We start from the raw sequence: 22,319 nt of genomic DNA on the forward strand, positions 1-22,319 counted from the left end.
GATAGTGTTTTAGGTTTCTTCGGACAAATACAAAGAATTGGGATTACTGGGGTCCTCTTTCTTTGTCTCTTGTTATAGCCTTTATTTTAAAGTCTGTTTTGTCTGGTACAAGTATTGCTACCCCACCTTTTTTCTTTCTCATTTACATTTTCAGGAATGTAAATCTTTTTCCATTTCTTTACTTTCAGTCTGTGTGTGTCTTTTGATCTGAAGTGACTCTCTTATAGGCAGCCTATGTAAGGGTCTTGTTTTCTTATTCATTCAGCCACTCTATGTCTTTTAATTGGAGCATTTAATCCATTTACATTGTAAGTAATTGTTGATAGATATGTAGTTATTGCCATTTTATTCATATTTTTGATTTTTTTCTTCTTAAAGAAGTCCCTTTAACATTTCTTGTAATACTGTTTTGATTGTGATGAACTCCTTTAGCTTTTTCTTGACTGGGAATGTAAATGATAGCTTTCTGTCTTTTGATTGTAAATGATAGCTTTGCTGGGTAGAAGTAATCTTGATTGTAGGTCTTTGCCTTTCATCACTTTGAAAATTTTGTGCCAATCTCTTTTGGCTTCCAGAGTTTCTGTTGAGAAATCAACTGACAGTCTTATGGAAGCTCACTTGTAGGTAACTAATTGCCTTTCTCTTCCTGCTTTTAAGATTCTCTCTTTGTCTTTAACCTTTGGCATTTTATTTTATTATTATTATTTTTTAAAGATTTTTTTGGGGAATCGGGGGAAGGGGAACAGACAAGTTGCTGTTGTTTTGTTCTTCAGTCTAGTTGTGGAGGATGTTGCTTCACTGGCCCAAGCTGTCAACATCATTGCACTCTTCCCGGGTGAGGCAGATCAGTTGCCGTCTTCTGGATGGCCGCTCATAGCATCTGCTGGCCACTCACACTGGCTGCCAGCTATACACGGTAGCTTATGGCAGCCCATTGCAGCAAGGGACTGCAGCCCACGCCGTCGCCGGCGACCCACGGCAGCCCAGCTCCAGGTTGAGCTGTTGTTCAGCATCTTAGCTGTAGAGGGCAGTGTCACTGGCTCTCATATGTGGGATCCGAACTGGGGCCCTCTGGCGTCCCAAGCCAGTTCTTAACCAATGCACCACTCGGCTGGCCCTAAACTTTGGCATTTTAATTATGATGTGTCTTTGTGTAGACCTCTTTGGGTTCATCTTGTTTGGGACTCTCTGCACTTCCTGAGCTTTTATGTGTATTTGCTCACAAACTTGGGAAGTTTTTTGTCATTATTTCTTCAAATAGATTTTCAATTCCTTGTTCTCTCTCTTCTCCTTCTGGTACTCCTATGATGTGAATGTTGATACACTTAATATTGTCCCAGAGGACTCTTAAATTATCCTCACTTTTTGGATTCTTTTTTTCTTTTTGCTGTTCTGATTGGGTGTTTTTTGCTACCTTATCTTCCCAAGTGCTGATTCAATCCTTTGCTTCATCTAATCTGTTGATTCCCTCTAATGTATTTTTCATTTCAGTTACGTATTCTTCATTTCTGACTGGTTCTTTTTTTTTTTTTAATATTGGGGAATTGGGGAAGGGAACAGTGTTGAGGAATTGTGGAAGGGAGCATTGTGTTTTTCCAGGACCCATCAGCTCCAAGTCAATTTGTTGTCCTTCAATCTTAGTTGTGGAGGGCGCAGCTCAGCTCCAAGTCTAGTCACTGTTTTCAATCAAGTTGCAGGGGGTGCAGCCCACCATCCCAAGCAGGAATTGAACTAGCAACCTTGTTGTTAAGAGCACTTGCTCTAACCAACTGAGCCATCTTGCCATCCATCGGCAGTTTACAACTGCTCAACTCAAGGTGCCGTGTTCAATCTTAGTTGCACGTGAGCATAGACCACCACCCCATGCAGGAGTTGAACCGGCAACCTTGTTGTTATGAGCACGCACTTTAATGAACTGTGCCACCCGGCCCTGACTCGTTCTTTTTTATGTTTTCTATCTGCATATTAATGTTTCCTATTTCTTTGTTGAAGTTTTCCCTGAGATCATTGAGCATTCTTATAACCATTGTTTTGAACTCTGTGTCTAGTAGATTGCTTGTCTTCATTTTGCTTAGTTATTTTCTGGAGGTTTGTTCTATTATTTCATTTGGGACATGTTTCTTTGTCTTCTTATTTTGGCTGACTCCCTGTGTTTGTTTCTATGTATTAGGTAGAGCTGCTATGTCTCCAACTCTTGTGGCATGGCCTTATGTAGTAGGTGTACTGTGGGTCCGAGTGGCACAGTGTCCTTGGTCACCAGAGCCGGGTGCTCCAGGTGTGTCAGTTGTGTGGGTTGTATGTTCCCTCCTGCTGTAGTTGAGCCTTGGCTGCTGTTTGCACGTCAAGGGGAGAAATTGACCCTCAGGCTGATTGGTTGTGAGGACTGGCCATGACTACAGTGGAGGAACTGTTGTGCAGAGGTTGATCCTATAGTACAGCATTCACTTTAGCAGAACTCTGGTGCCTGCCCAGTCTGCCCTTTGGATGTGTTGTTTGTAGAGGTGGTTGGGTTGTGCTCTGGTATGGTCTGAATGTGGTCACTGGATGTGTTGGTTCAAGGGCCTCTTGGGAGAGGCTCTAATGCAGTCCAATATCAACTACTGTGTGTACCCTGCCGGTACAACATGGTATGAGCTACAAAGTGATGTGCAGATGGTTGCCACTTGTACTGGGCTTAGAGGTGCCTGGGAGAAGTTAATCTTCAAACTGAGACTGGCTGCCACTAGTGCTGTGCTTGGGGCTGCTTAGCACAAGGTACGGGGCATGTCAAGGTCAGATGCTGCTTGTGTGGGGTTTGTAAACCTTTGAGCGATTTTAGGAAAGTCTACAGCATGAGCCAAGACAGGCCATTTGTTGGAAAAGCCACTGAAAGCTATTTGGATGGGCCTGCAATTTGCGTGGGGCAGGGTCTCAAGGAATCACCAAGGCTGGGCAAATGGTGTTAGCCAGGCTGATGGAAACTGAGATATGGTGCCTGCCTGTGCTTGTGGGCTGGGTGAAGGGAGGGCTCAACAAAGGAACAACACCTTCTGTCAGCACTTCTGTCTGGAAGAAAACTGCCCCTCTAGCCCTCACCTTGAAGCCAGACAATTCAGTTCTTCCCATATGTTCTGGCACCTTTCAAGCTGCTGCCCCTGCACTGAGCTCAGAGCAGATGAGTCCGTCAGCAAATAAGTCCATGTGCGGCCCCTTTAGGAGGAATGCCTGGGACTCCTGCAGCTCTTCATCTCAGCCACAATCTCCGCTAGTTTTCACAGCCAGACGTTATGGTCACTTCTCTTTCTGGCACTGGAACCCTGGGCTGGGGAGTCTGGTCTGGGGCTGGGACCCCTCACTCCTCAGGGGGCACCTACACATTCTAAATATCTCTAATTTTTAAAAATATCTCTAATTTTTAACTGCCACACATGGCTGTGGGACCCATCTGTTCCACGTCTCTGCCCCTCCTACCAGTCTCCACTTGGGTTCTTCTGTATGTCCTTGGTTATAGAACTTCTGCTTAGCCAGAGTTCAGGCAGTTCTCAATGATAGTTGTTCTCTAGTTTAGTTGTAATTTTGATGTGGTCATGAGAGGAGGCAATCAAAAGGTTTACCTACCCTGCCATCTTGATTAGAAGCTCCAAGGCTCAGTTTTTTTTCTAGTTTCTTAAGGCTGAAGCAAGAATGTTGACGAGGCATTTCTTCTTTTGTGATGGAAGCATTTGGTGGAATAAAATCTCCACTAAGCACTGTTTAAGCTGCGTCCCACAACTTTTGATATAATTTATTTTTCAGTTTATAATTTCTGATTTCCTTGAGACTACCTTTTTGACCTATGGATTATTATAAGTGTGTTTTTAAATTTCTGAGTAACTTTGCCAACAATTATCACCCCAATAAACTTTAATATTTATTTATTTATTTTTTTAAAGCTGAGCCATCCTGCCACCTGTTGGCAGCTCAGCGGCTGCTCAGCTCAGTCCGGGCATCGAATCACTGTTGCTCAGAGCTCAAACTAAAACTATTAAACAAACCAACCAAAAAATAACTTAAAAAAAACAACTTCTAAGTTTTGGGACATTTTCCTGTATATGTTATTTATTAGTTACTAGTTTATTTCCATTACAGTTAGAGGACATACTTTGTGTGTTCTTTTAAATTTAAGATCTGTTTTATGATCCAGGATATTGTCTGTCTTGGAATATTCATCTGCACTTGAAAAGGATGTGAATTCTATTGTTGAGTGAAGTTATTTTCTATGTACTAGTACTGTATATTTCTTAGAGAGGGGTATTGAAGTCTCCAACTGTCAGTTCGTGTTTGTTTATTCCTCTTGTGATTTCTATCATTTTTTTGCTTCATATACTATAATGTTCTATTGTCAGGAACATGCACATTTAGAATTGTTGGGCCTTTTTTTTTATTAGTTTCAGGTGTACAAAACAATATGATAGACATTTATACCCCTCACAAAGTGATGACTTCATCCCCAATCTACTACCCCTCTGACATAGTATATAGCTGTTACAATTCCATTGACTCTATTCCCTATGCTGTACTCCCTATCTTGTGACTATATATATATATATATATATATATATATATATATANATATATATATATATATATATATATATATATATATATAAAATTATAGTTGACATTCAATATTATTCATCTTCAGGTGTACAGCACAGTGGTCAGGCATCTATACTGTCCATGAAGTGGTCTCCCTAGTAAGACTAGTGCCCATCTGACACCCTACAAAATCTTTACAACATTATTGATTATATTCCCCAAACTCTTTCATATCCCCGTGGCAATATTGTGGCTATTTGTGCTTTCATTTTTTTACTTTTTTTTTTTTTTTAAGCTGAGCAATCCTGCCACCTGTTGGCAGCTCAGCGGCTGCTCAGCTTGGGCTGGACTCGAACCGCTGTTGCTCAGAGCTCAAACTCGTGAGCGAGCTCTTAACCAACTGAGCCACTCGGCCACCCTGTTTGTGCTTTCTGATCCCCTCACCTTCTTCCTCATCTCCACCCCCCCTTAGAATTGTTAGGCCTTCCTGATAAATTGACTCTTTTATCATTATGCAATGTCTTTTATTATCCCTGGTAATTTTATTTGCTGTGAAATATGCTTTGACTGATATTAATAGTCATTTTAGCTTTCTTTTGATCAGAGTTTTATGTTTTTTCTATCTTTTTTGCTTTTAACTTAGTATGTGATTTTTTTTTTTTTAAGATTTTTATTGGGGAATTGGGGGATGGGAACAGCGCTGGGGAATTGGGGGAAGGGGAACAGCCAAGTTGCTGTCCTTTTGTTTTTCAGTCTAGTTGTGGAGGATGTTGCTTCATTGGCCCAAGTTGGCACCATCATTGTGCTCTTCCCAGGCGAGGCAGATTAGTCACCGGCTTCTACCGGCTTCTAGACGGCCACTCACAGTGGCTGCTGGCCATTCACGCTGGCTGCTGGCTACACATGGTAGCCCATGGCAACCCACTGCTACAGGGACTGCAGCCTACGCCGTCGCCGGCGACTCACGGCAGCCCAGCTCCAGGTTGAGCTATTGTTCACCATCTTAGCTGTAGAGGGCAGAGTCACTGGCCCTCATATGTGGGATCCGAACCGGGGCCCTCTGGTGTCCCAAGCCACCTCTTAACCAACATGCCACTCGGCCGGCCCTGATAATCATGATTTTTAATGACTATATAGTATTCTAATATTTGGATATACTGTAATTTACTCAGTAATGCCTCAAATGGACATTTAGGTTATTCACTTTTATAATAACAATGTGATAGGCATTTCTATGTATATATTACAAAAATGAAATTTAAAGTCATGACATTTAAAGGCTAGTGATACATACTGCAAAAATTACTTTCTGAAAAATTTAAAAAACCTGACCATGAGAAAGAATATGGAACACAATGTATTAAAACACATTAAACATGATTTGGTAATACATGTTATCCTACCTGTCTGTCTCTGCCCCCACCAAATAGTGGTTGCCATTACAGGTTGATAGCTTAATTTATGACTCTGAAAACTGATAAATCTGGGGAAATATGCATTTATTCTACTTTTCCAGGTAATTGAGTAGATGGTAAGGAAACTTGTTTTCTAAATACAAGAATTCTAGCCTAAAAATGCAGAAGAAATGGCACATTTAGAAAAATCACCATTTCATAAATCCTAATTAAATAAAATTTAGGCAGCTTTTATCAATGAATTCCAAAACATTAGGTAAAAGTTTGATGGGGAATATTATAATGAAGAAGTCCATTGATTAAGCTTAGCATCACTAAAAGACATTATATATCTCATGTTGTGATGTAATAGGAAGCACACAGCACCCTCTGTTATTTTTTATTATTTTATAGACAAAGCAACAATTTCCCCAAATTTGTTTATAGGAACATTGTATAAGCAGAGCAAAACAATAATAATTTCTAAATATAGCAGATGTATAGGTGATAATTGTTCTCCCTTATTCTAGATATGCAATTTATATCTAGGAAGGGATATGCAATGCTTAGTGTACCTTGAACCATAGAATAGATCAATAAGTTGGTCTATAAAAGTATTACATGGTAGCATCAGGTCTCATGTAGGGGATTTTCCTGCACATCTGCTATATCTGCCAAATGCAAGTAAGCATCCCTGTCCAGCTCTGTTTTCAGTTGTAAGTAGCAAAACCAAAAGTGTCTATTATTTAGTTATAATTTTTTTATGTGTATATAAATGGCACCATTTTTTCTTAGGTTATTTTCTGCTTTCCATAATTGCCTCCCTGGAAGTTTTAATTTTTTAAACTTTTTTCATCTCTCTTTCTTGACACAGAAAGGTATGGACCTAGATTATAAAATAACTGCATGAGACCCATATCTGAGGATATGGCTTTGAAGAAAAAACAATAAGCCCCTTAAAGCAAATCCCTTTAAAATGGGATAGAAAATCATATCAAATAGTAACAATACAGTTTGACTAAAAAAATAAAAGGTAAAGACATAGATAACACTTATTTAAGCTTATATAAATAAAATATAGGTTATAATTTCAACATTGCATAAATTCTTAGAAGGAGCAAAGAGTAACTCAATTTGATTTTGTGGGTTGGGAGCGGTCCTAGTTTTTCAGACTAGATTGTGTAAGAGCATGATAATGACATCTTTAAGTTCACATTTGATTTTGACACCATACATGGTTATAAAGAGGGCCATTTTTTCCCCAAGAGATATATATTCAAGGACTTCATTTTTTCTGAGGCTTTTATTAATACTTTCATAATAAACTCATTTGCAGTTCTTTTAATTTCATCATCCTTGTCGAATTTCTCTTTTTCAGTTGATTAGTCTAAGTGCCATATCCTCACCTATGGTTTTGCATGAGATTTGAACATTTCTCCACATCTCTTTCATTGACTTCATGAAATTGTATTGTGCAAGATTTTCAGTTGTTTTGAAATGTGTTTATATTACTATGTTGGGTGTTTACATAGCTGACAATTAGTGAAAGCACTAATGAACTAACACTTAACAAGTGGAGATAAGTGCTACTGTTCACTGGGGAGTGATATATGAGTAGGGACCAAGTTTACAAATAGTTAGCTCATTCTTAAATGTTTCACATAATGAAGACTGATGCTCTATGTAACTGTAGGGTTTCAGATAATAAGGACCCTTTATAGCTGAAATTTTATGATGTTTGAATGCAAAATTATGAAGTTTGAATGCTCTGAGCTTTGCAGAAGTAAAGAACTATGCAAATAGTACATTTCACATGAAGTCCACTAATAATGGCTAAGGGTTTCAAAATATATAATATTAATAAGACTTTGTACATGAAATTATACTTTCATGTTTTTCATTTGACTTAGTTAATAAAAAGAATACATTCCAAACGAAAACACTGCCACTTAGAATATATAAATTTTGAAGCTTTGGATTTTCTAAGGTTTTTGTTATCTAGATAGTTCTAGTACTGGAGCACTGCCATTCCATATAAGAGCTATGAATCCGTAAAGCAGTTCATTTCCTCACAGCTTTTCTTTTGATATATTAAAGCCACAATAAAATGTAACTTCTCTGTCACCATAAGCTTTATTTATTGGATCAGAAAACAAAAATAAGAAAATTCATAGGAGACCAGATTAGGCTGGAGAGAAAATGGAAATATTGTTTTTGTTCTTCAGCTCCCATGATCTTTCCTCACATTATCTTGAGCATCTGTCTTAAACATAGCTAGAGATTGAGTGAAAACCTATAAACATCTTTAGGTTGTCAAATTGCTGATACCCTTTAATTTTTGTTTTAAAAGAGCTTAAGATGATCTTCTTTGGAAATATGTTTAAGATTGGCTAGTTTTAGTCATATCCTGAGGCTTAGAAAAAGGTATCTCTACTTAGTTTCTAGTTTTATAGGCAGCAAACATAAAACGCCTAGGTGGGAATGATATGAACTTAACCAGTTCTAATACACATTAAGCTACCTTAATAGCTGAACACATTGGAAATGTTCAGTATAGTCTACATGCCATATGTTCTCTTATGCCAAGTTAAAAAGAATTACAAGACTGAGATGAATAAATAAGGTCAACTTAAGCTGAGCCAAATTAGACCACAGAGTAATTGTCAGATTTTCTTTTGGCGGGGACAGTTGTTTTGAGCCAATCTTCATGAATTACAGTTTATAAAAAAATTTTTTTCTGGTAAGTCTACTACCAGGCATTCTGTTGACAGTTTTGTTTGTTTTGTAAACACTGAAAATTTTCATCAATTATATTGTTTATAGGCACACATTCTGAATAGCTGGGTATTTTATTTTTGTTCTAACTTAAAGGAAAATGGCTTAGATATGAATCAAATAAAATCAAGCCAAAATTGAATAACTTTTAAATTATTAAATTATACTATCCTATTAGGATAGTATTTCATTTGGAGTTTCTTAGGTATAAATTCAGATATAATAAACAGCAGTATTATAATTAATTTATAATAGTAAATATCAAAGTAGATCAATTTGCTACAGAAATAAGGTTTATTTGCTCTACAATAAAGAATTGTAGACCTCAAAGGGGATAATCTAATACAAATGGGAAAATTGAGGCAATCAGAGAAATTCACTTATATGAAATATAGTAACTTATTATAGACAGTACCAAATCTAAAGTTAAACATTTTTGCTTTAGTCCTAGGATCATTTATTTTATTTATCATTGTCCTTCTCACACTGTATGATATATTTTTTTTCCTTCAAAAGTGATTTTTCTTTGAGTTGTGTAATGTTTTAAAATTGCCAGGTCAAAAATATGAAAAACCAACCATTTGAATAGTGGCTGTCTTAAAAAAACTCATTTATAAAGTTTTAATTGCTTTAAATTTGGAAATGCCTGATTCTTTTGTATCTAAAATGTCTATACACTTATTACCAGCTATATATTCTTATATCCTATATATTCTTGTATTATAAAAATAATTCTTTTATTTATTCAATAAGTGCTTATTAAGTTTGTGTTACATACCAGGCACTTTTCTAAGTTCTGGAGGTGACAGGAGTGAATAATAAAAAAAGACAAATGTCTCTACCCTCATACAGATTATATTCTAGTAAGTTATTTATAAACTTAAGCACTATTTATAAACTTAAGTCTATTCAAAACCAGTTTCCAGTTGTTTTCTGAATATATTTAGTTCAAATTAATTCAGTTTATTATTTTTATCATGGGCTACCCAGAAATTAAAATTTTGTTCAGTGATTTTTAAGCATATGAAGAATGTAAAGAATTACTGGGAAGGATTTAAAATTAAGAGAATGTTTTGTAGAGTAGGCTATTTTATGGTTCATTCATTCATGGATGGAATATTGGTTGAATGTTCACTCTGGTTGGTACCGGGTTGGATGCTGTAGATACAGTAGTGAGCAAAAGCACACATATCCTTAACCACTGCTGAGGGTGCAGGCTGCAGGCCATGCTGCCATTCTGTTCTCTCTTCCTTTCTCTCTCCTTGAGGCCAAGACATTACTGAACTCCTGTACTCATTCTTTTTTTCTTGTCTCTGCTTAAACTCGCTTTGTCTATTGAAAGAGAAATTAAAACAAAAGCTTTAAGTATCTTTGGATAGATAAACTTCCCCAACTGCAGTTCTGAGCCCCAGCATTCAGATGGTGAAGTGTGAAAACAGACCTCATATCAAAACTTCCCCTGATATCAAATCAATTTTCCCAATCCAGCTAGCCCAGTTGTTTTAAACGATCTATTAAAAATTCACACTACATCCTAACACTTTGTATTAATTTGCCCTTGCTTTTGTAACAAATTACCACAAATTTAGTGGCTTAAACACGGTGTGTTCCTTTTTAGAAGTTCTAGAGGAGGATCTATGTTCTTGCCTTTTTGAGCTTCCAGAGGCCACTTACATTTTGTGGCTCAGGGCCTCCTTCCTTCATTTTCTAAACTAGCAATGGCAGGTTGAGTCCTTCTCACAGTGAATCTGACAGTGACTCTTCTGCCTCCCTCTTACACATTTTTAAGGACCTCTTCCACATTTAAGGATTACATCAGGCCCATCTGGATAATCCAGGATAATCCTATTTTAAAGTCAGATGATTAGCTACCATAATTCCTCTTTGCCATGTAATATAACATTAACAAATTATGGGGATTAGGATGTGGACATCTTTGGGAAGTCATTACTCTGTCTACCACACACTCTAGTATCTTATCACTACAATTAGAACAAAGATCATATACCCTAGCATGACCCTCAGAAGCCCTAAGCAATTTATCATCTTCCATCTCCCTCTACAGTTTATACTGACTGACTCTGTTTCTCAGACCTCTCAAACTTGTTACCACCCTTGGGCCTTTGCTTGTGCAATTTCCTCTCCCTGGAATGCTTTGTCAAGTCACCACAGAGTCACAGAGATGTCATTCAGGTCTTAACTCAAATACACCTTTCTGTGATCACCAATTCTTTGTATTTTTTTTTTTTTTAGTACTTACCATTAACTGAATGACTTTTACTTATGTATTTTTTTTTAAATTCCATTGGGGAATTGGGGGAGGGAACAGTGCTGGGGAATCGGGGAAGGGGAACAGACAAGCCGTTGTCCTTTTGTTCTTCAGTCTTGTTGTGAAGGACGTTGCTTCACTGGCCCATGTTGGTATTATCATTGTGCTCTTCCTGGGTAAGGCACTCGCTCGCCGGCCATTGGACAGCCGCTCATGGCGGCTCATGGCAGCTCACACCAGCTGCCGGCCACTCACGGTAGCTCACGGCAGCCCACTGCAGCAGGGGCTGCAGCCTACACTGTCGCCGGTGACCCACAGCAGCCCAGCTCCAGGCTGAGCCGCCATTCACCATCCTAGCTGCAGAGGGCATAGTGCCACCAGCCCTTAGGTGGAATCCGAACCGGGACCCTGTCGTTCAGAGCTGGCATCCCAAGCCAACTCCCAACCAACGCACCACTCGGCCGGCCCACTTATGTATTTTTGCTTGTTTCTTATCTGTATCATTCCTCTTCCTGCCACACACACCTGAGTGAGAACTCCAGGAGAGCAATGCGCTTGCAATGTGCCAACTATGTACTAGATGTTATGGTATGGTTTGGAGAAATTATAATGTCTAAGACAGTCATGGTGGTTTTTGCATTCACGGAGGTTATAGATTAATGAGGAAGCAGATACTAATCTAATTATCACCTAAGAGAGTAAAATTATAAATATGACAGTGTTATAAGGCTTTATAGTTAGCGTTAATATCTGGTAGGACTAGTTTTCTCCCTCATAGTTTTTTAAAGAGTTTTCCTGGATATTTCTATATGCTTGTTTTTCTGTGTGAACTTTAATGTCTACGGTCTAACTCCATAAAAAAGTATGTTGGCATTTTATTGGGATTACATTAGATTTATAAGTTAATTTAGGGATCACTGCAACCTTTATGATGTTGAGTCATCGTATTCAATAAGAGGGGCTATCTTTTCATTGTTCAAGGTTATATTTATGTCTTTCAGAGTGTTCTAAAATTTCCCTCATGTAGATTTTACATATTTATTATTCAGATTATTCCTAAGTATTTAATCTTTGTTGATATAAATGGGGTTTTCCTCTACCATTACATCCTCTAACTGGTTATTATTTGTGTATATGAAGGCTATTAATCCTGTATGTTAATTTTATATCCTTCTACCTAACTGAATTTTTAAAATATCTGATTTTGTGTTATTATTAATTTTCTAGGGCTTCACAGTTATATTGTGATATCATTGCAAATAGAGATAGTTTAATTTCCTTACCAATTCTTAGGTCTCTAGTTAAAGGACGGGCAAACTCCTTTTGTAAAGGGTCAGATAGTAAATATTTTAGGCTTTGAGGGCCATGCAGTCTTTTTCTTTCTGTAGTTCTGTTTTTTATTTTACTATTATTATTTTCTTATTTGTTTATATTAGTTTCAGTGTACAAAACAACATAATGATTAGACATTTATACCCTTCAGTCTATTGAATATATTCCCTATGCTGTACTTTACATGCCATGACTATTTCTTTTTTTTTTTTTTTTTTAAAGATTTTTTTTTTTTATTGGTGAATTGGGGGGATGGGAACAGTGCTGGGGAATTGGGGGAAGGGGGACAGACAAGTTGCTGTCGTTTTTGTTCTTCAGTCTAGTTGTGGAGGACGTTGCTTCACTGGCCCAAGTTGGCACCATCATTGCGCTCTTCCCTGGCGAGGCAGATCAGTCGCCGGCTTCTGGACGGCCGCTCACTGCGGCTGCTGGCCGCTCACGCTGGCTGCTGGCTACACACGGTAGCCCATGGCAACCCACTGCAGCCCATGGCAACCCACTGCCACAGGGACTGCAGCCCACGCCGTCGCCGGCGACTCACAGCAGCCCAGCTCCAGGTTGAGCCGTTGTTCAGCATCTTAGCTGTAGAGGGCAGTGTCACTGGCCCTCATATGTGGGATCCGAACCGGGGCCCTCTGGCATCCCAAGCGAGTTCTTAACCATCGCGCCACTCGGCCGGCCCATGCCATGACTATTTCTTTTATGGAAACTGGTCTGCTTCAGAATACCAAATCTAATGGTGGTCACTTTGGGTAATCTATATTTACCTAGGAAATTATCTATTTTTTTCTTTGTTTTCAAATTCATTTGCATAGAAATTTGCAAAGTAGTCTCATATTAAAAAAAAAATCGGTTACAATGGTTAATTCCTCCCTCCCTCTGCCATTTCTAATTTTGCATATTTATGCTTTCTTTCCTTTTCCTTGATTAAGTCAACATTTTGAAAATTTCAATTTTCTTAATTTTTTTCAAAAACATTCAGATTTGATGCCTTACTTATTCTACAGTTTTTTAAACTTTTGCTTTAGGAGTCAGTAAACTGTAGCCTGTGGGCTAGTAACCTGTTTTTGTAAATAAAGTTTTATTGGACCACAGCCATGTCCATTCATTTATATATTGCAAATAGCTGCATTTGTGCTACAACAACAGAACTGAGTAATTGCATCAGAGAACATAAGGCCCACAAGCCTAAAGTATTTACTCTGTAGAGATTCAGGAAAGTTTCCCAACCTCCATTCTGCCTCATTAATTCCTGCTTTTATATTTATTCTTTCAACTTCCTTGTGACCAACTTTGGTTTAGTTTCTTGTTATTTTTTAGAATTTTTAAATTGGAATTAGTTCATTTATTTCATTTCATTTTCTCTGATAAATGTATTTAGTGCTATCACTTTTCCTTTTGAAATACATCCCATAGATTCTGATATGTAGTGTTTTCGTTATAATTGTTTTTCAGAAATTTTAAGTTGTATATTCCTCTTTCACTGAAGAGTTGTTTACTAGGTTTTAAAACTTCTAGGAGGAAGGTCATTTTGTCTTGTTAAATATTTCTTGTTGTATTACATTGTGATTAGCGAGTGTTTGTAATAGTTCTTCCTTATGGAACTTAGTGATATCTTTTTGGCTCCTGATATATGATCCTTTTGCGCATGCACGTGTGTGTGTGTGTGTGTGTGTGTGTGTGTGTGTGAAGTTCCATAGGTTCTTGAGAAGAAAATTTATTCTCTATTATCAGAGTATATAATAGAATTTGATAAATATCTGTATATCTACATTACTATGTTATTTAAATATTCTTCCTCTTTATTTTTTGCCTACTTAATATAATTTTATAATAAGAATAATGAGTTAAAGTTTCTTGTTATCAGTGTCTATCTGTCTTCTTGCATTTTTTGCAGATTTTCCTTCATAGAGGTGGTTTCTGTTATTTGGTACATAAATATTTGTAAGTATTATATATATATATATATATTTTTTTAAGATTTTTATTGGGTAATTGGGGGGATGGGAACAGTGCTGGGGAATTAGGGGAAGGGGAACAGACAAGTTGCTGTCGTTTTGTTCTTCAATCTAGTTGTGGAGGATGCTTCACTAGCCCAAGTTGGCACCATCATTGCGCTCTTCCCTGGCGAGGCAGATCAGTCGCCGGCTTCTGGACGGCCGCTCACTGCGGCTGCTGGCCGCTCACGCTGGCTGCTGGCTACACATGGTAGCCCATGGCAACTCACTGCCACAGGGGCTGCAGCCTACGCCGATGCCAGCGATTCACGGCAGCCCAGCTCCAGGTTGAGCTGTTGTTCAGCATCTTAGCTGTGGAGGGCAGTGTCACTGGCCCTCATATGTGGGATCCGAACCGGGGCCCTCTGGCATCCCAAGCGAGTTCTTAACCATCGCGCCACTCGGCCGGCCCCTGTAAGTATTATATTTTAGTTGTGAAATTTAGATGGTGGCATTTCTTTGTTAATAGTTAATGCTTTGAGGCTTGAATTCTGTTCTCTCTGTAACCAAGATTTCTACTGTTGGTTTCTTATTTTCATTTGCCCGGAATATCTTTTCCTATCTCTTTATTTTTAGCTTTTCTGAATCAATTTATTTTAGATGTAGCTCTTATATACAGTACATAGCAGGATCTTGGTTTGTAAGCAAATTGAAAATCTTTTTCTTTTAATAGATGAGGTATGTCCATTTATACTAATTGATATAACTGATATTCTTGTCTTCAAGTCTGTCTGAATATTTTATAATTATGTGGATATTTGCTTATGTTTCTTTATGAGGTGTGTATGTGTTTCCTTTGCTCTAATTTATTTTTTTAAATGGTGTTTGGGAAGGTTTGTAATTTTGTTTTAGTGGTTACCTTTGTACTAATATCTTTTCTAATGCCCTTAGTCTCTTCTTAGTTAACTTTATATTATCTGATGTATCAGGGTTTATTGGCATCTTTTAACTCTCACCTATGCTGTATACAATAATCAGTGAGCTTATTCTGCTTTTCTCTTTCACTCTGTTCTCCTCCTGTTTTTTAGTTTCTACTTAATTTCTATTTAATTCCAACCTACAGTACCTGTACATGAGTCTTCCACACTCATCTCTCATTTATATGTCTTAAAACTTTCACAATTAGTCCTTTGTTAAAGTTTTCCGAGTCATCTCATGGTTGGGTGAAGCTCTTGCTCTCAAGTACATTCCTCAAGAAGTGTTCATGAAAATGGTTTTTCTTTAATCTTGATATTTGAAGGAGAGCTTGGGTGGATATAAATCCTTGGTTCATACTTTCTTTCATTGAGTTTTTAAAAATTACAGCTCACTTTTGCCTCTCCTTGCATTTTATATTTTTGAACAGGATGATGTTAGTTTGTTTTGCTTTTTGTAAATTACTTGATCTTTTTACCTGGAGGCCTTGAAGATTTAAAAATTAATCACTGAAATCTAAAAGCTGTGTTAGGATATGTCTTAGAGCTGATTGTTCTAACATAATTTTTCTTAGGCACCTGGTATGATCTTTCAATATGTAGGTCTAAGTATAATATTTAAAAAAAAATTTATTTCTGAAACATTTTCCTGGATTATAGTTTAAATACTAATTCTGTTCCATTGTTTTATTTTTCTTCTTTAAGGAGTCAAATTGTACAAATGCTGTTCCTTCTTTGCCTTGCCTCCTATTTTATTACAGCAGATTCCTGAATAACATTATTTCATTCAACATCCTTTTGTAATAACATTGGGGAGAGAAAAAAAAATCGATCCCTGGCCAGAGCCACTGTCTGTGTGGAGTTTGCCTTTTCTCCCCCATGTCTGCATGGGTTTTCTCTGGGTACTCTGGATTCCTCTCACATCCCCAAAATACATATGGTAGGTTAATTGATGTGTCTAAATTGTCCCAGTAAGAGTGAGTGTGCCCTGTGATGGAAGGGTGTTATGTGCAGGGTGGGTTCCTGCTTTGCACCCTGAGCTGTCAGGATCGGCTCTGGCCAACCTTGAGCCTGAACTGGAATCAGCAGGTTGGAAAATTATTATCTTGTTTTTAATATTTCTTAATGTATGTATGGCTCACATTTCAGTATTTATTATCAGGAGTGGTTTGGGTCTTTATTTAAAAGTTTGGTGATGTTTTTGTGACCAGAAATATGCCATAAGAACTTCACTTTGTTTATATTAATTAGACTATGGTAAATTGGTTATTTATATGTCATTTTGCTTAAAGTCGCAGTTTCCAAGAACCTACTGATGATATTGAGGATTTCCTGTAGTTTCTCCCTGACATTTCTTTTTTTAACTTCTTTCTTTATCTCCCTTTCATTCCCTAGTTCTCTGTCATTTTCAGTGCCTTTTATTAAATTTAATTTTAGGTTAATTCTCATCTGTAGTTTATTTTTCATTTCTGAGATAATATTATCTTGTTCTTCCTTTTCTTTCTTGAGTTCAGTGAACCCCCTCCCTTCCTTCTTTCCCTGCCCCATCCCCTCCCCTGTTCCTCTTACTTTTTTTGTCTGTCTAATTCATAGTGAGCTTCCATGTACCCAGTTGTTTGTTAATTCTGCTTGGAGTATCACTGCAGTATTTTTCTACTTCATGCTCGTTTGGGGGTGAGGGGAGAATTCTCCTCAATTGATGTGTTTGTTTTCATTTTCTGTTTTTATGAAGTAACTCTGTGCGGAACTGTTCATCTTTTTCCTGTTTATTTTTGTGGTATTGTGATGTATTTTGTGAGATTCTGGTTCAGAATAGCCTTCAGTATAGCCAAGTCTAGGTACTTGTTAGTGTAAGGATAGATACACAGACCAACCGAATAAAATGGCAAATTCAGAAATAAACCTTTCCACTCATGGCCAACTGATTTTTGACAAAGGTGCCAAGGCAATTCAATGGGTGAAAGGAACTTTTCAACAAATGATGCTAGGAAAATTGGATTTCCATGTACAAAATAATGAACTTAGATGCTTGTATCACATCATACATAAAAGTTAATTCAAAAATGGACTTAAATGTAAGAGCTAAAACTGTAAAACTTCTAGAAGAAAGTTTTGAGTCCTTAGGTTAGAAAAAGATTTTTTATGTACAACACTAAAAGCACAATCAATAAAAGAAAAAAATAGTTAGATTGGGCTGCAACAAAATACATTTTTGTGCTTCAAAAGGCACTGTTAGGAAAATGAAAGGGCAAGACACAGACTGGGAGAAAATATTTACAAATTGTATATCTAATAAAGGACTTATATTCAAAATATATAAAGAAATTTGTTAGTTCAATAATAAGACAACCCAATTAAAAAATGGTCAAAAGTTTTGAATATTTTACCAAAAAATATACGCTAATGGCTAATAATCACATAAAAATGTTCAACATCATTAGTCATTAGAGAAAAGCAAATTAAAATCATAATGAGATACCATTCTATACCTGCTAGAATGGTTATAATAAAAGAGTGACAATACCAAGCATAGGTGAGGATGTGGAGAAACTGGAGCCCTCATACATTGTACATTGTTGGTAGGTATGTAAAATGTTATAGTCACTATGGAAAAACAATTTGGCAGTTTCTTAAAACTAACAATATGAACTTGCAATGTGATCCAACAATTCTATCTATACAAGGGAAATAAAACATACCTTAACTCAAAGACTTACATGGGAATATTTATGGCAACACTATTCATAATAGCCCAAACCTGGAATTCAAATATCCATCAGCTGGTTAACAGATATACAAAATGTGGCATATTTATATAGCATCCATACTATTCATCAATTAAAAAGGAATTCACTACATGCTATGACATGTGTGAACCTTAAAAACATAATACCAAGCAAAAGAAACCTGACACAAAAGACAACATATTGTGTGACTCCATTTATATGAAATTTCTAGACTGTATGGTTTCATTTATATAAAATTTCTCTAGAGACAAAGCAGACTAGTGATTGGCTCAGGCTGGGGGTGGAAGTGGGAATTGACAATAAATTGGCACAAGGGAACTATTTGGGGTGATGGAAATATTCTAAAACTGCACTGTGGTGGTAGCTGCAAATTTTATAAATTTACCAAACATCACTGAATTGTATACTTATAATTTACATGTGCCATGAAATCCACCCATTATAACTCACTAAAATTGTTTTTAAAAAAGTAAATAGAGGAAGGACTTCCAGGCAGCGGAAGGATAATAGTGGCTGCCTTCCTTTTCACCTCCCAATACTTCCTCTATAAACAACACAGAAAGGGAGAAATGGAAACTACATGGAAACCACACTTCTGGCATGACTTGAAGACAGAATGTCCAAACTTCAAAATAATTGTAAATAGAATGGAGAAAAACACCAAATCCCAGTGTATGACCCCTCCAAGTCCTGGTATTTTTGTAGGTCAGAGCACGAACTACACGAAAGGGGCTTAACATTAAAAGTACGGAACAGTTTGAAAAGGCAGGTTTTTAGCTCCTGGCGTGGGGAGCCAGGTAGTGATCAAAGGCAACAAAGGAGAGGCACTTTTTGGCAACTGGGAATGAAGGAGGAAAGAAGCATCGGGAATTTTTAGGGTTGTGCAAGACAAAAGAGAGCCAAGAAATGAGGTTGTACAACTCCATCAGAAATGTGCAGAGCTTAATATCCCTCTTTGGTTCTCTCATTTCCAGGATCGCCCTGTTAAATCTCTGGCTAGTCTACCATTTTGTCACTTGACCCAATAAGCAGGCTAGTGGAACTGTGGCTTTCCCTGTTCATTTTCTTTCAGCTATGTTACTTTTACTGACGGTGAGTTTGCTATTTTTATTGACAATGCTGCTGAGTGGGGTTTTTCCACTCTTAAGCTCCAAATCAAGTCAGCTGCTGGTTTTCACAGTCTGTCCTACCCGAGTGAAACTACAAGATTGAACTAGGCTGGGGATGGTGGGAGGATGTGAGGAATCCCAGAACATCACAAATTCCCATATGTCATGTATTTCATATATTATATGTATATATACATATATATATATATATATCTCATATCATACTCATATATTCATATACATTGCATATGATATATATGAAAAATGTGGTCGCATCACAGTTAATTGCATATAGTTGGGATCTTCAAGAGCAGGTATGTAAACTACAGACCAAGGACCAAATCCTGCCCACTGCCTGTTTTGTAAATAAAGTTTTATTGTAGCGTAGCCACTTTCATTCATTTATATATTGTTTGTGGCTGCTTTCATACTACAACAGTAGAGTTGAGTAGCTGTGAGAGTCTGTATGGCTCACAAAGCATAGTATCTGGCCTTTTACACAAAAAGCTGCTGACCTTTGCTTCAGAGTATTATCATCATCATAATGAACATTATAATTATCATTATAAATAACACTATTACTTTGTCTAGTGTTTTTAATTTCACATTTATCCTTATGTTTATTTTCTCAATAACCCAATGTGGCAAGCTGGATATTAAACTATCATTTATCAGACTTTAAAAACTAATGGCAAGCTTGCATAAGTGTGAACATATAAATTATAATTTAAACTAAATATTCTAAAAGTTAATATTTTAATCTAATAATGTAACAAGCTTAAAATTCCACAACAGACTATAAATAGAATTCAATACATTATAGTAATTTCATTTTGGCTTGGAATGACATTCATTATAACAATATTCTGTTTACATTTAATTATACTTCTATTGTACCTGCTCTTGCATAACCAAACTACTGCAAAGTCTTAGCCATGAGAAAATGCAAATTTTTTCCTTTGACATTTTGAAATATCCTTGCTTAACTATTAATTTGCATTTAAATGGGGAATATTTAAATTGTTTAATACTAAATACTTTTCCTTTATGGAGCAATTTTCTTAGTTCAACATATTTTACCTGTTAGAAGAGACATTCAGTGTTCTTCGTTGAATAATATGTCCATGGATTGAACAAAAGTTATCTGGAAATGTGTCTTCTCCGTGAGGTGTTAACGATAGGCCAACGAAAACTTCATTTAGCATATCCCCTCTGTCCAAAGGCCCCAGGAGTTCTGTTAAAAAATGATTAAGATATGAATCAAATATAAATATTGGGTTGTCAGGAAAGTCATGATGTATTTTTCTATGTTTTTCAATGCAAAAATGCGTCATGACTTCCCCAACAACCCAATACAATTTCTGATAACTCCTTTATAAGTATGATTACAGGAAAACTTTTAGATACTTTGACAAAACTTTTTTTTTTGTCAATTTACTATGTAGCGTACAGTGGAAATATTATAGTCACATTTCCCTGTGACTTTTGTCATTCTTACACTTAGCTCAACCAAGGGAGTCTGATAACTGAATAATGAATGGTTTTGAGTTCAGATTTTAAAAATTCGTTTATAACTTGCCCATTCATTGTGTTTTTAACCAGTATTTTATTAATTAAATTTTGTTGTTAACCAATTACTGGAATTTTTTGTTATACTGGAAAACCGTAAAAAGTGAATTATTTAACTTTCTCACATGTAGCACACAATTTGAAAACAAAACAGAAAGGAAAACATTTTTTCCAGTGTTTACTGTTAATAAGAATTTTAGTGTATAGGATGCTATTCCCACATGATGCAGATGTATAGAAAAAACTTAATGAAGTTGTGAAAAATATATACGTGAGAAAACATAAACCCCATTAAAAGCCCAAACCCTTAGGACCACACTGTGTGTGTGTGTGTGTGTGTGTGTGTGTGTGTATTTTTTAGTTAATTTTTTTAATTATAAAAACACATAACTTAATTTTTACCATGTTAACCATTTTTAAGTGTACAATTTAGTAATATTAAGTGTATTCACATTATTGTGCAACAGATCTTCATCGTGCAAAACTGACACTGTATACAATTCTCCATTTCTCCCTTCCCCCAACCCCTGGTAACCACGATTTTACTTTGTTTCTATAAATCTGACTATTTAGATATCCCATATAAGTGGTATCATATTTATTTTACAGATGTAAAATAAATTGTATTTATTTTACAGATGTTTTTACAAATAAGTGTTTTCAAATTTTGGGGGTAGGTACCCAGAAGAGGGATTGGTGGGACATATGGTAGCTCTATTTTTAATTTTTTGAGGAGCCTCCATACTGTTTTCCATAGAGGCTGCACTAATTTACATTTCCACGAGCAGTGTACAAGGGTTTGCTTTTCTCCACATCTCTTTAAAACTTGTTATTTCTTGTCTTAGTGATAATAGCCATTCTAATAGGTGTGAGGTAGTTTTGATTTGCATTTCTCTTATAGCTGGTAAAGTTGAGCATCTTTTCATAATGATTAAAGATGATGTAGTACACATATACAATGGAATAGTACTCAGCCAGAAAAAAGATGAAATATTGCCATTTGCAACATGAATGGATCTTGAGAGTATCATGCTAAGTGAATTACGTCAGATGGAAAAGGACAAGAACCATATGATTTCACTCATTTGTGGAATATAAAACAAAAGCAACAAATGAACAAACAAACTCATAGACATAGACAATAGTATGGTGGTTACCAGAGGGAAGGTGGGTGTGGGGTGGATGAAGAGAATAAAGGAGGTCAAATATATGGTGATGGAGGGAGACTAGACTTTGGGTGGAGAGCAAACAATGGAGTATACAGATGATGTATTATAGAATTGTACATCTTAAACTTATATAATGTTCTTAACCAATGTTAGCCCAATAAATTTAATTAAAAAGAAAAAAGAGGACATAATCCCTGTCCTTGATGAGCTTACAGTATGATAGCAGGGTGGGGTATGGGGTCAGAGAAAATAAACAAATAGTAACAACCATAAGGAAAATAATGAAAAACTCAGAACAGGGTTCTGATGGCTGCCTTTAACTATTTGTGATCTTGTACAAGTCATGTAATCTCTCCGCTACTATTCCCTCACTTATTCAATAAAAGTGATAAATTAGATCATTCCTAAAATACCTCACTTTGAAGTCCATGAAGCAGACAAAAAAAAAGAAGGGAAGAGATAAGGTGAGCGAATGAAAATGTAAAGA

The 22,319-nt window shown here is 36.6% G+C and overlaps 1 protein-coding gene across 5 annotated transcripts in view; it reads right to left on the minus strand.

The window, feature by feature from the left end:
* The window catches only part of WDPCP (WD repeat containing planar cell polarity effector), a 302,619-nt gene that overhangs the window by 22,811 nt on the left and 257,489 nt on the right, over window positions 1-22,319 (minus strand). For all 5 annotated transcript variants that reach the window (XM_019635240.1, XM_019635244.1, XM_019635251.1 and 2 more), the window contains one exon: window positions 20,175-20,328. In XM_019635240.1, coding sequence (XP_019490785.1) covers window positions 20,175-20,328 — 154 coding nt within the window. The remainder of the gene's footprint in view (window positions 1-20,174; window positions 20,329-22,319) is intronic.

The sequence above is a fragment of the Hipposideros armiger genome, unplaced genomic scaffold (genome assembly GCF_001890085.2).
Source record: "Hipposideros armiger isolate ML-2016 unplaced genomic scaffold, ASM189008v1 scaffold_2, whole genome shotgun sequence".
In the NCBI taxonomy this organism is placed as follows: Eukaryota; Metazoa; Chordata; class Mammalia; order Chiroptera; family Hipposideridae; genus Hipposideros; species Hipposideros armiger.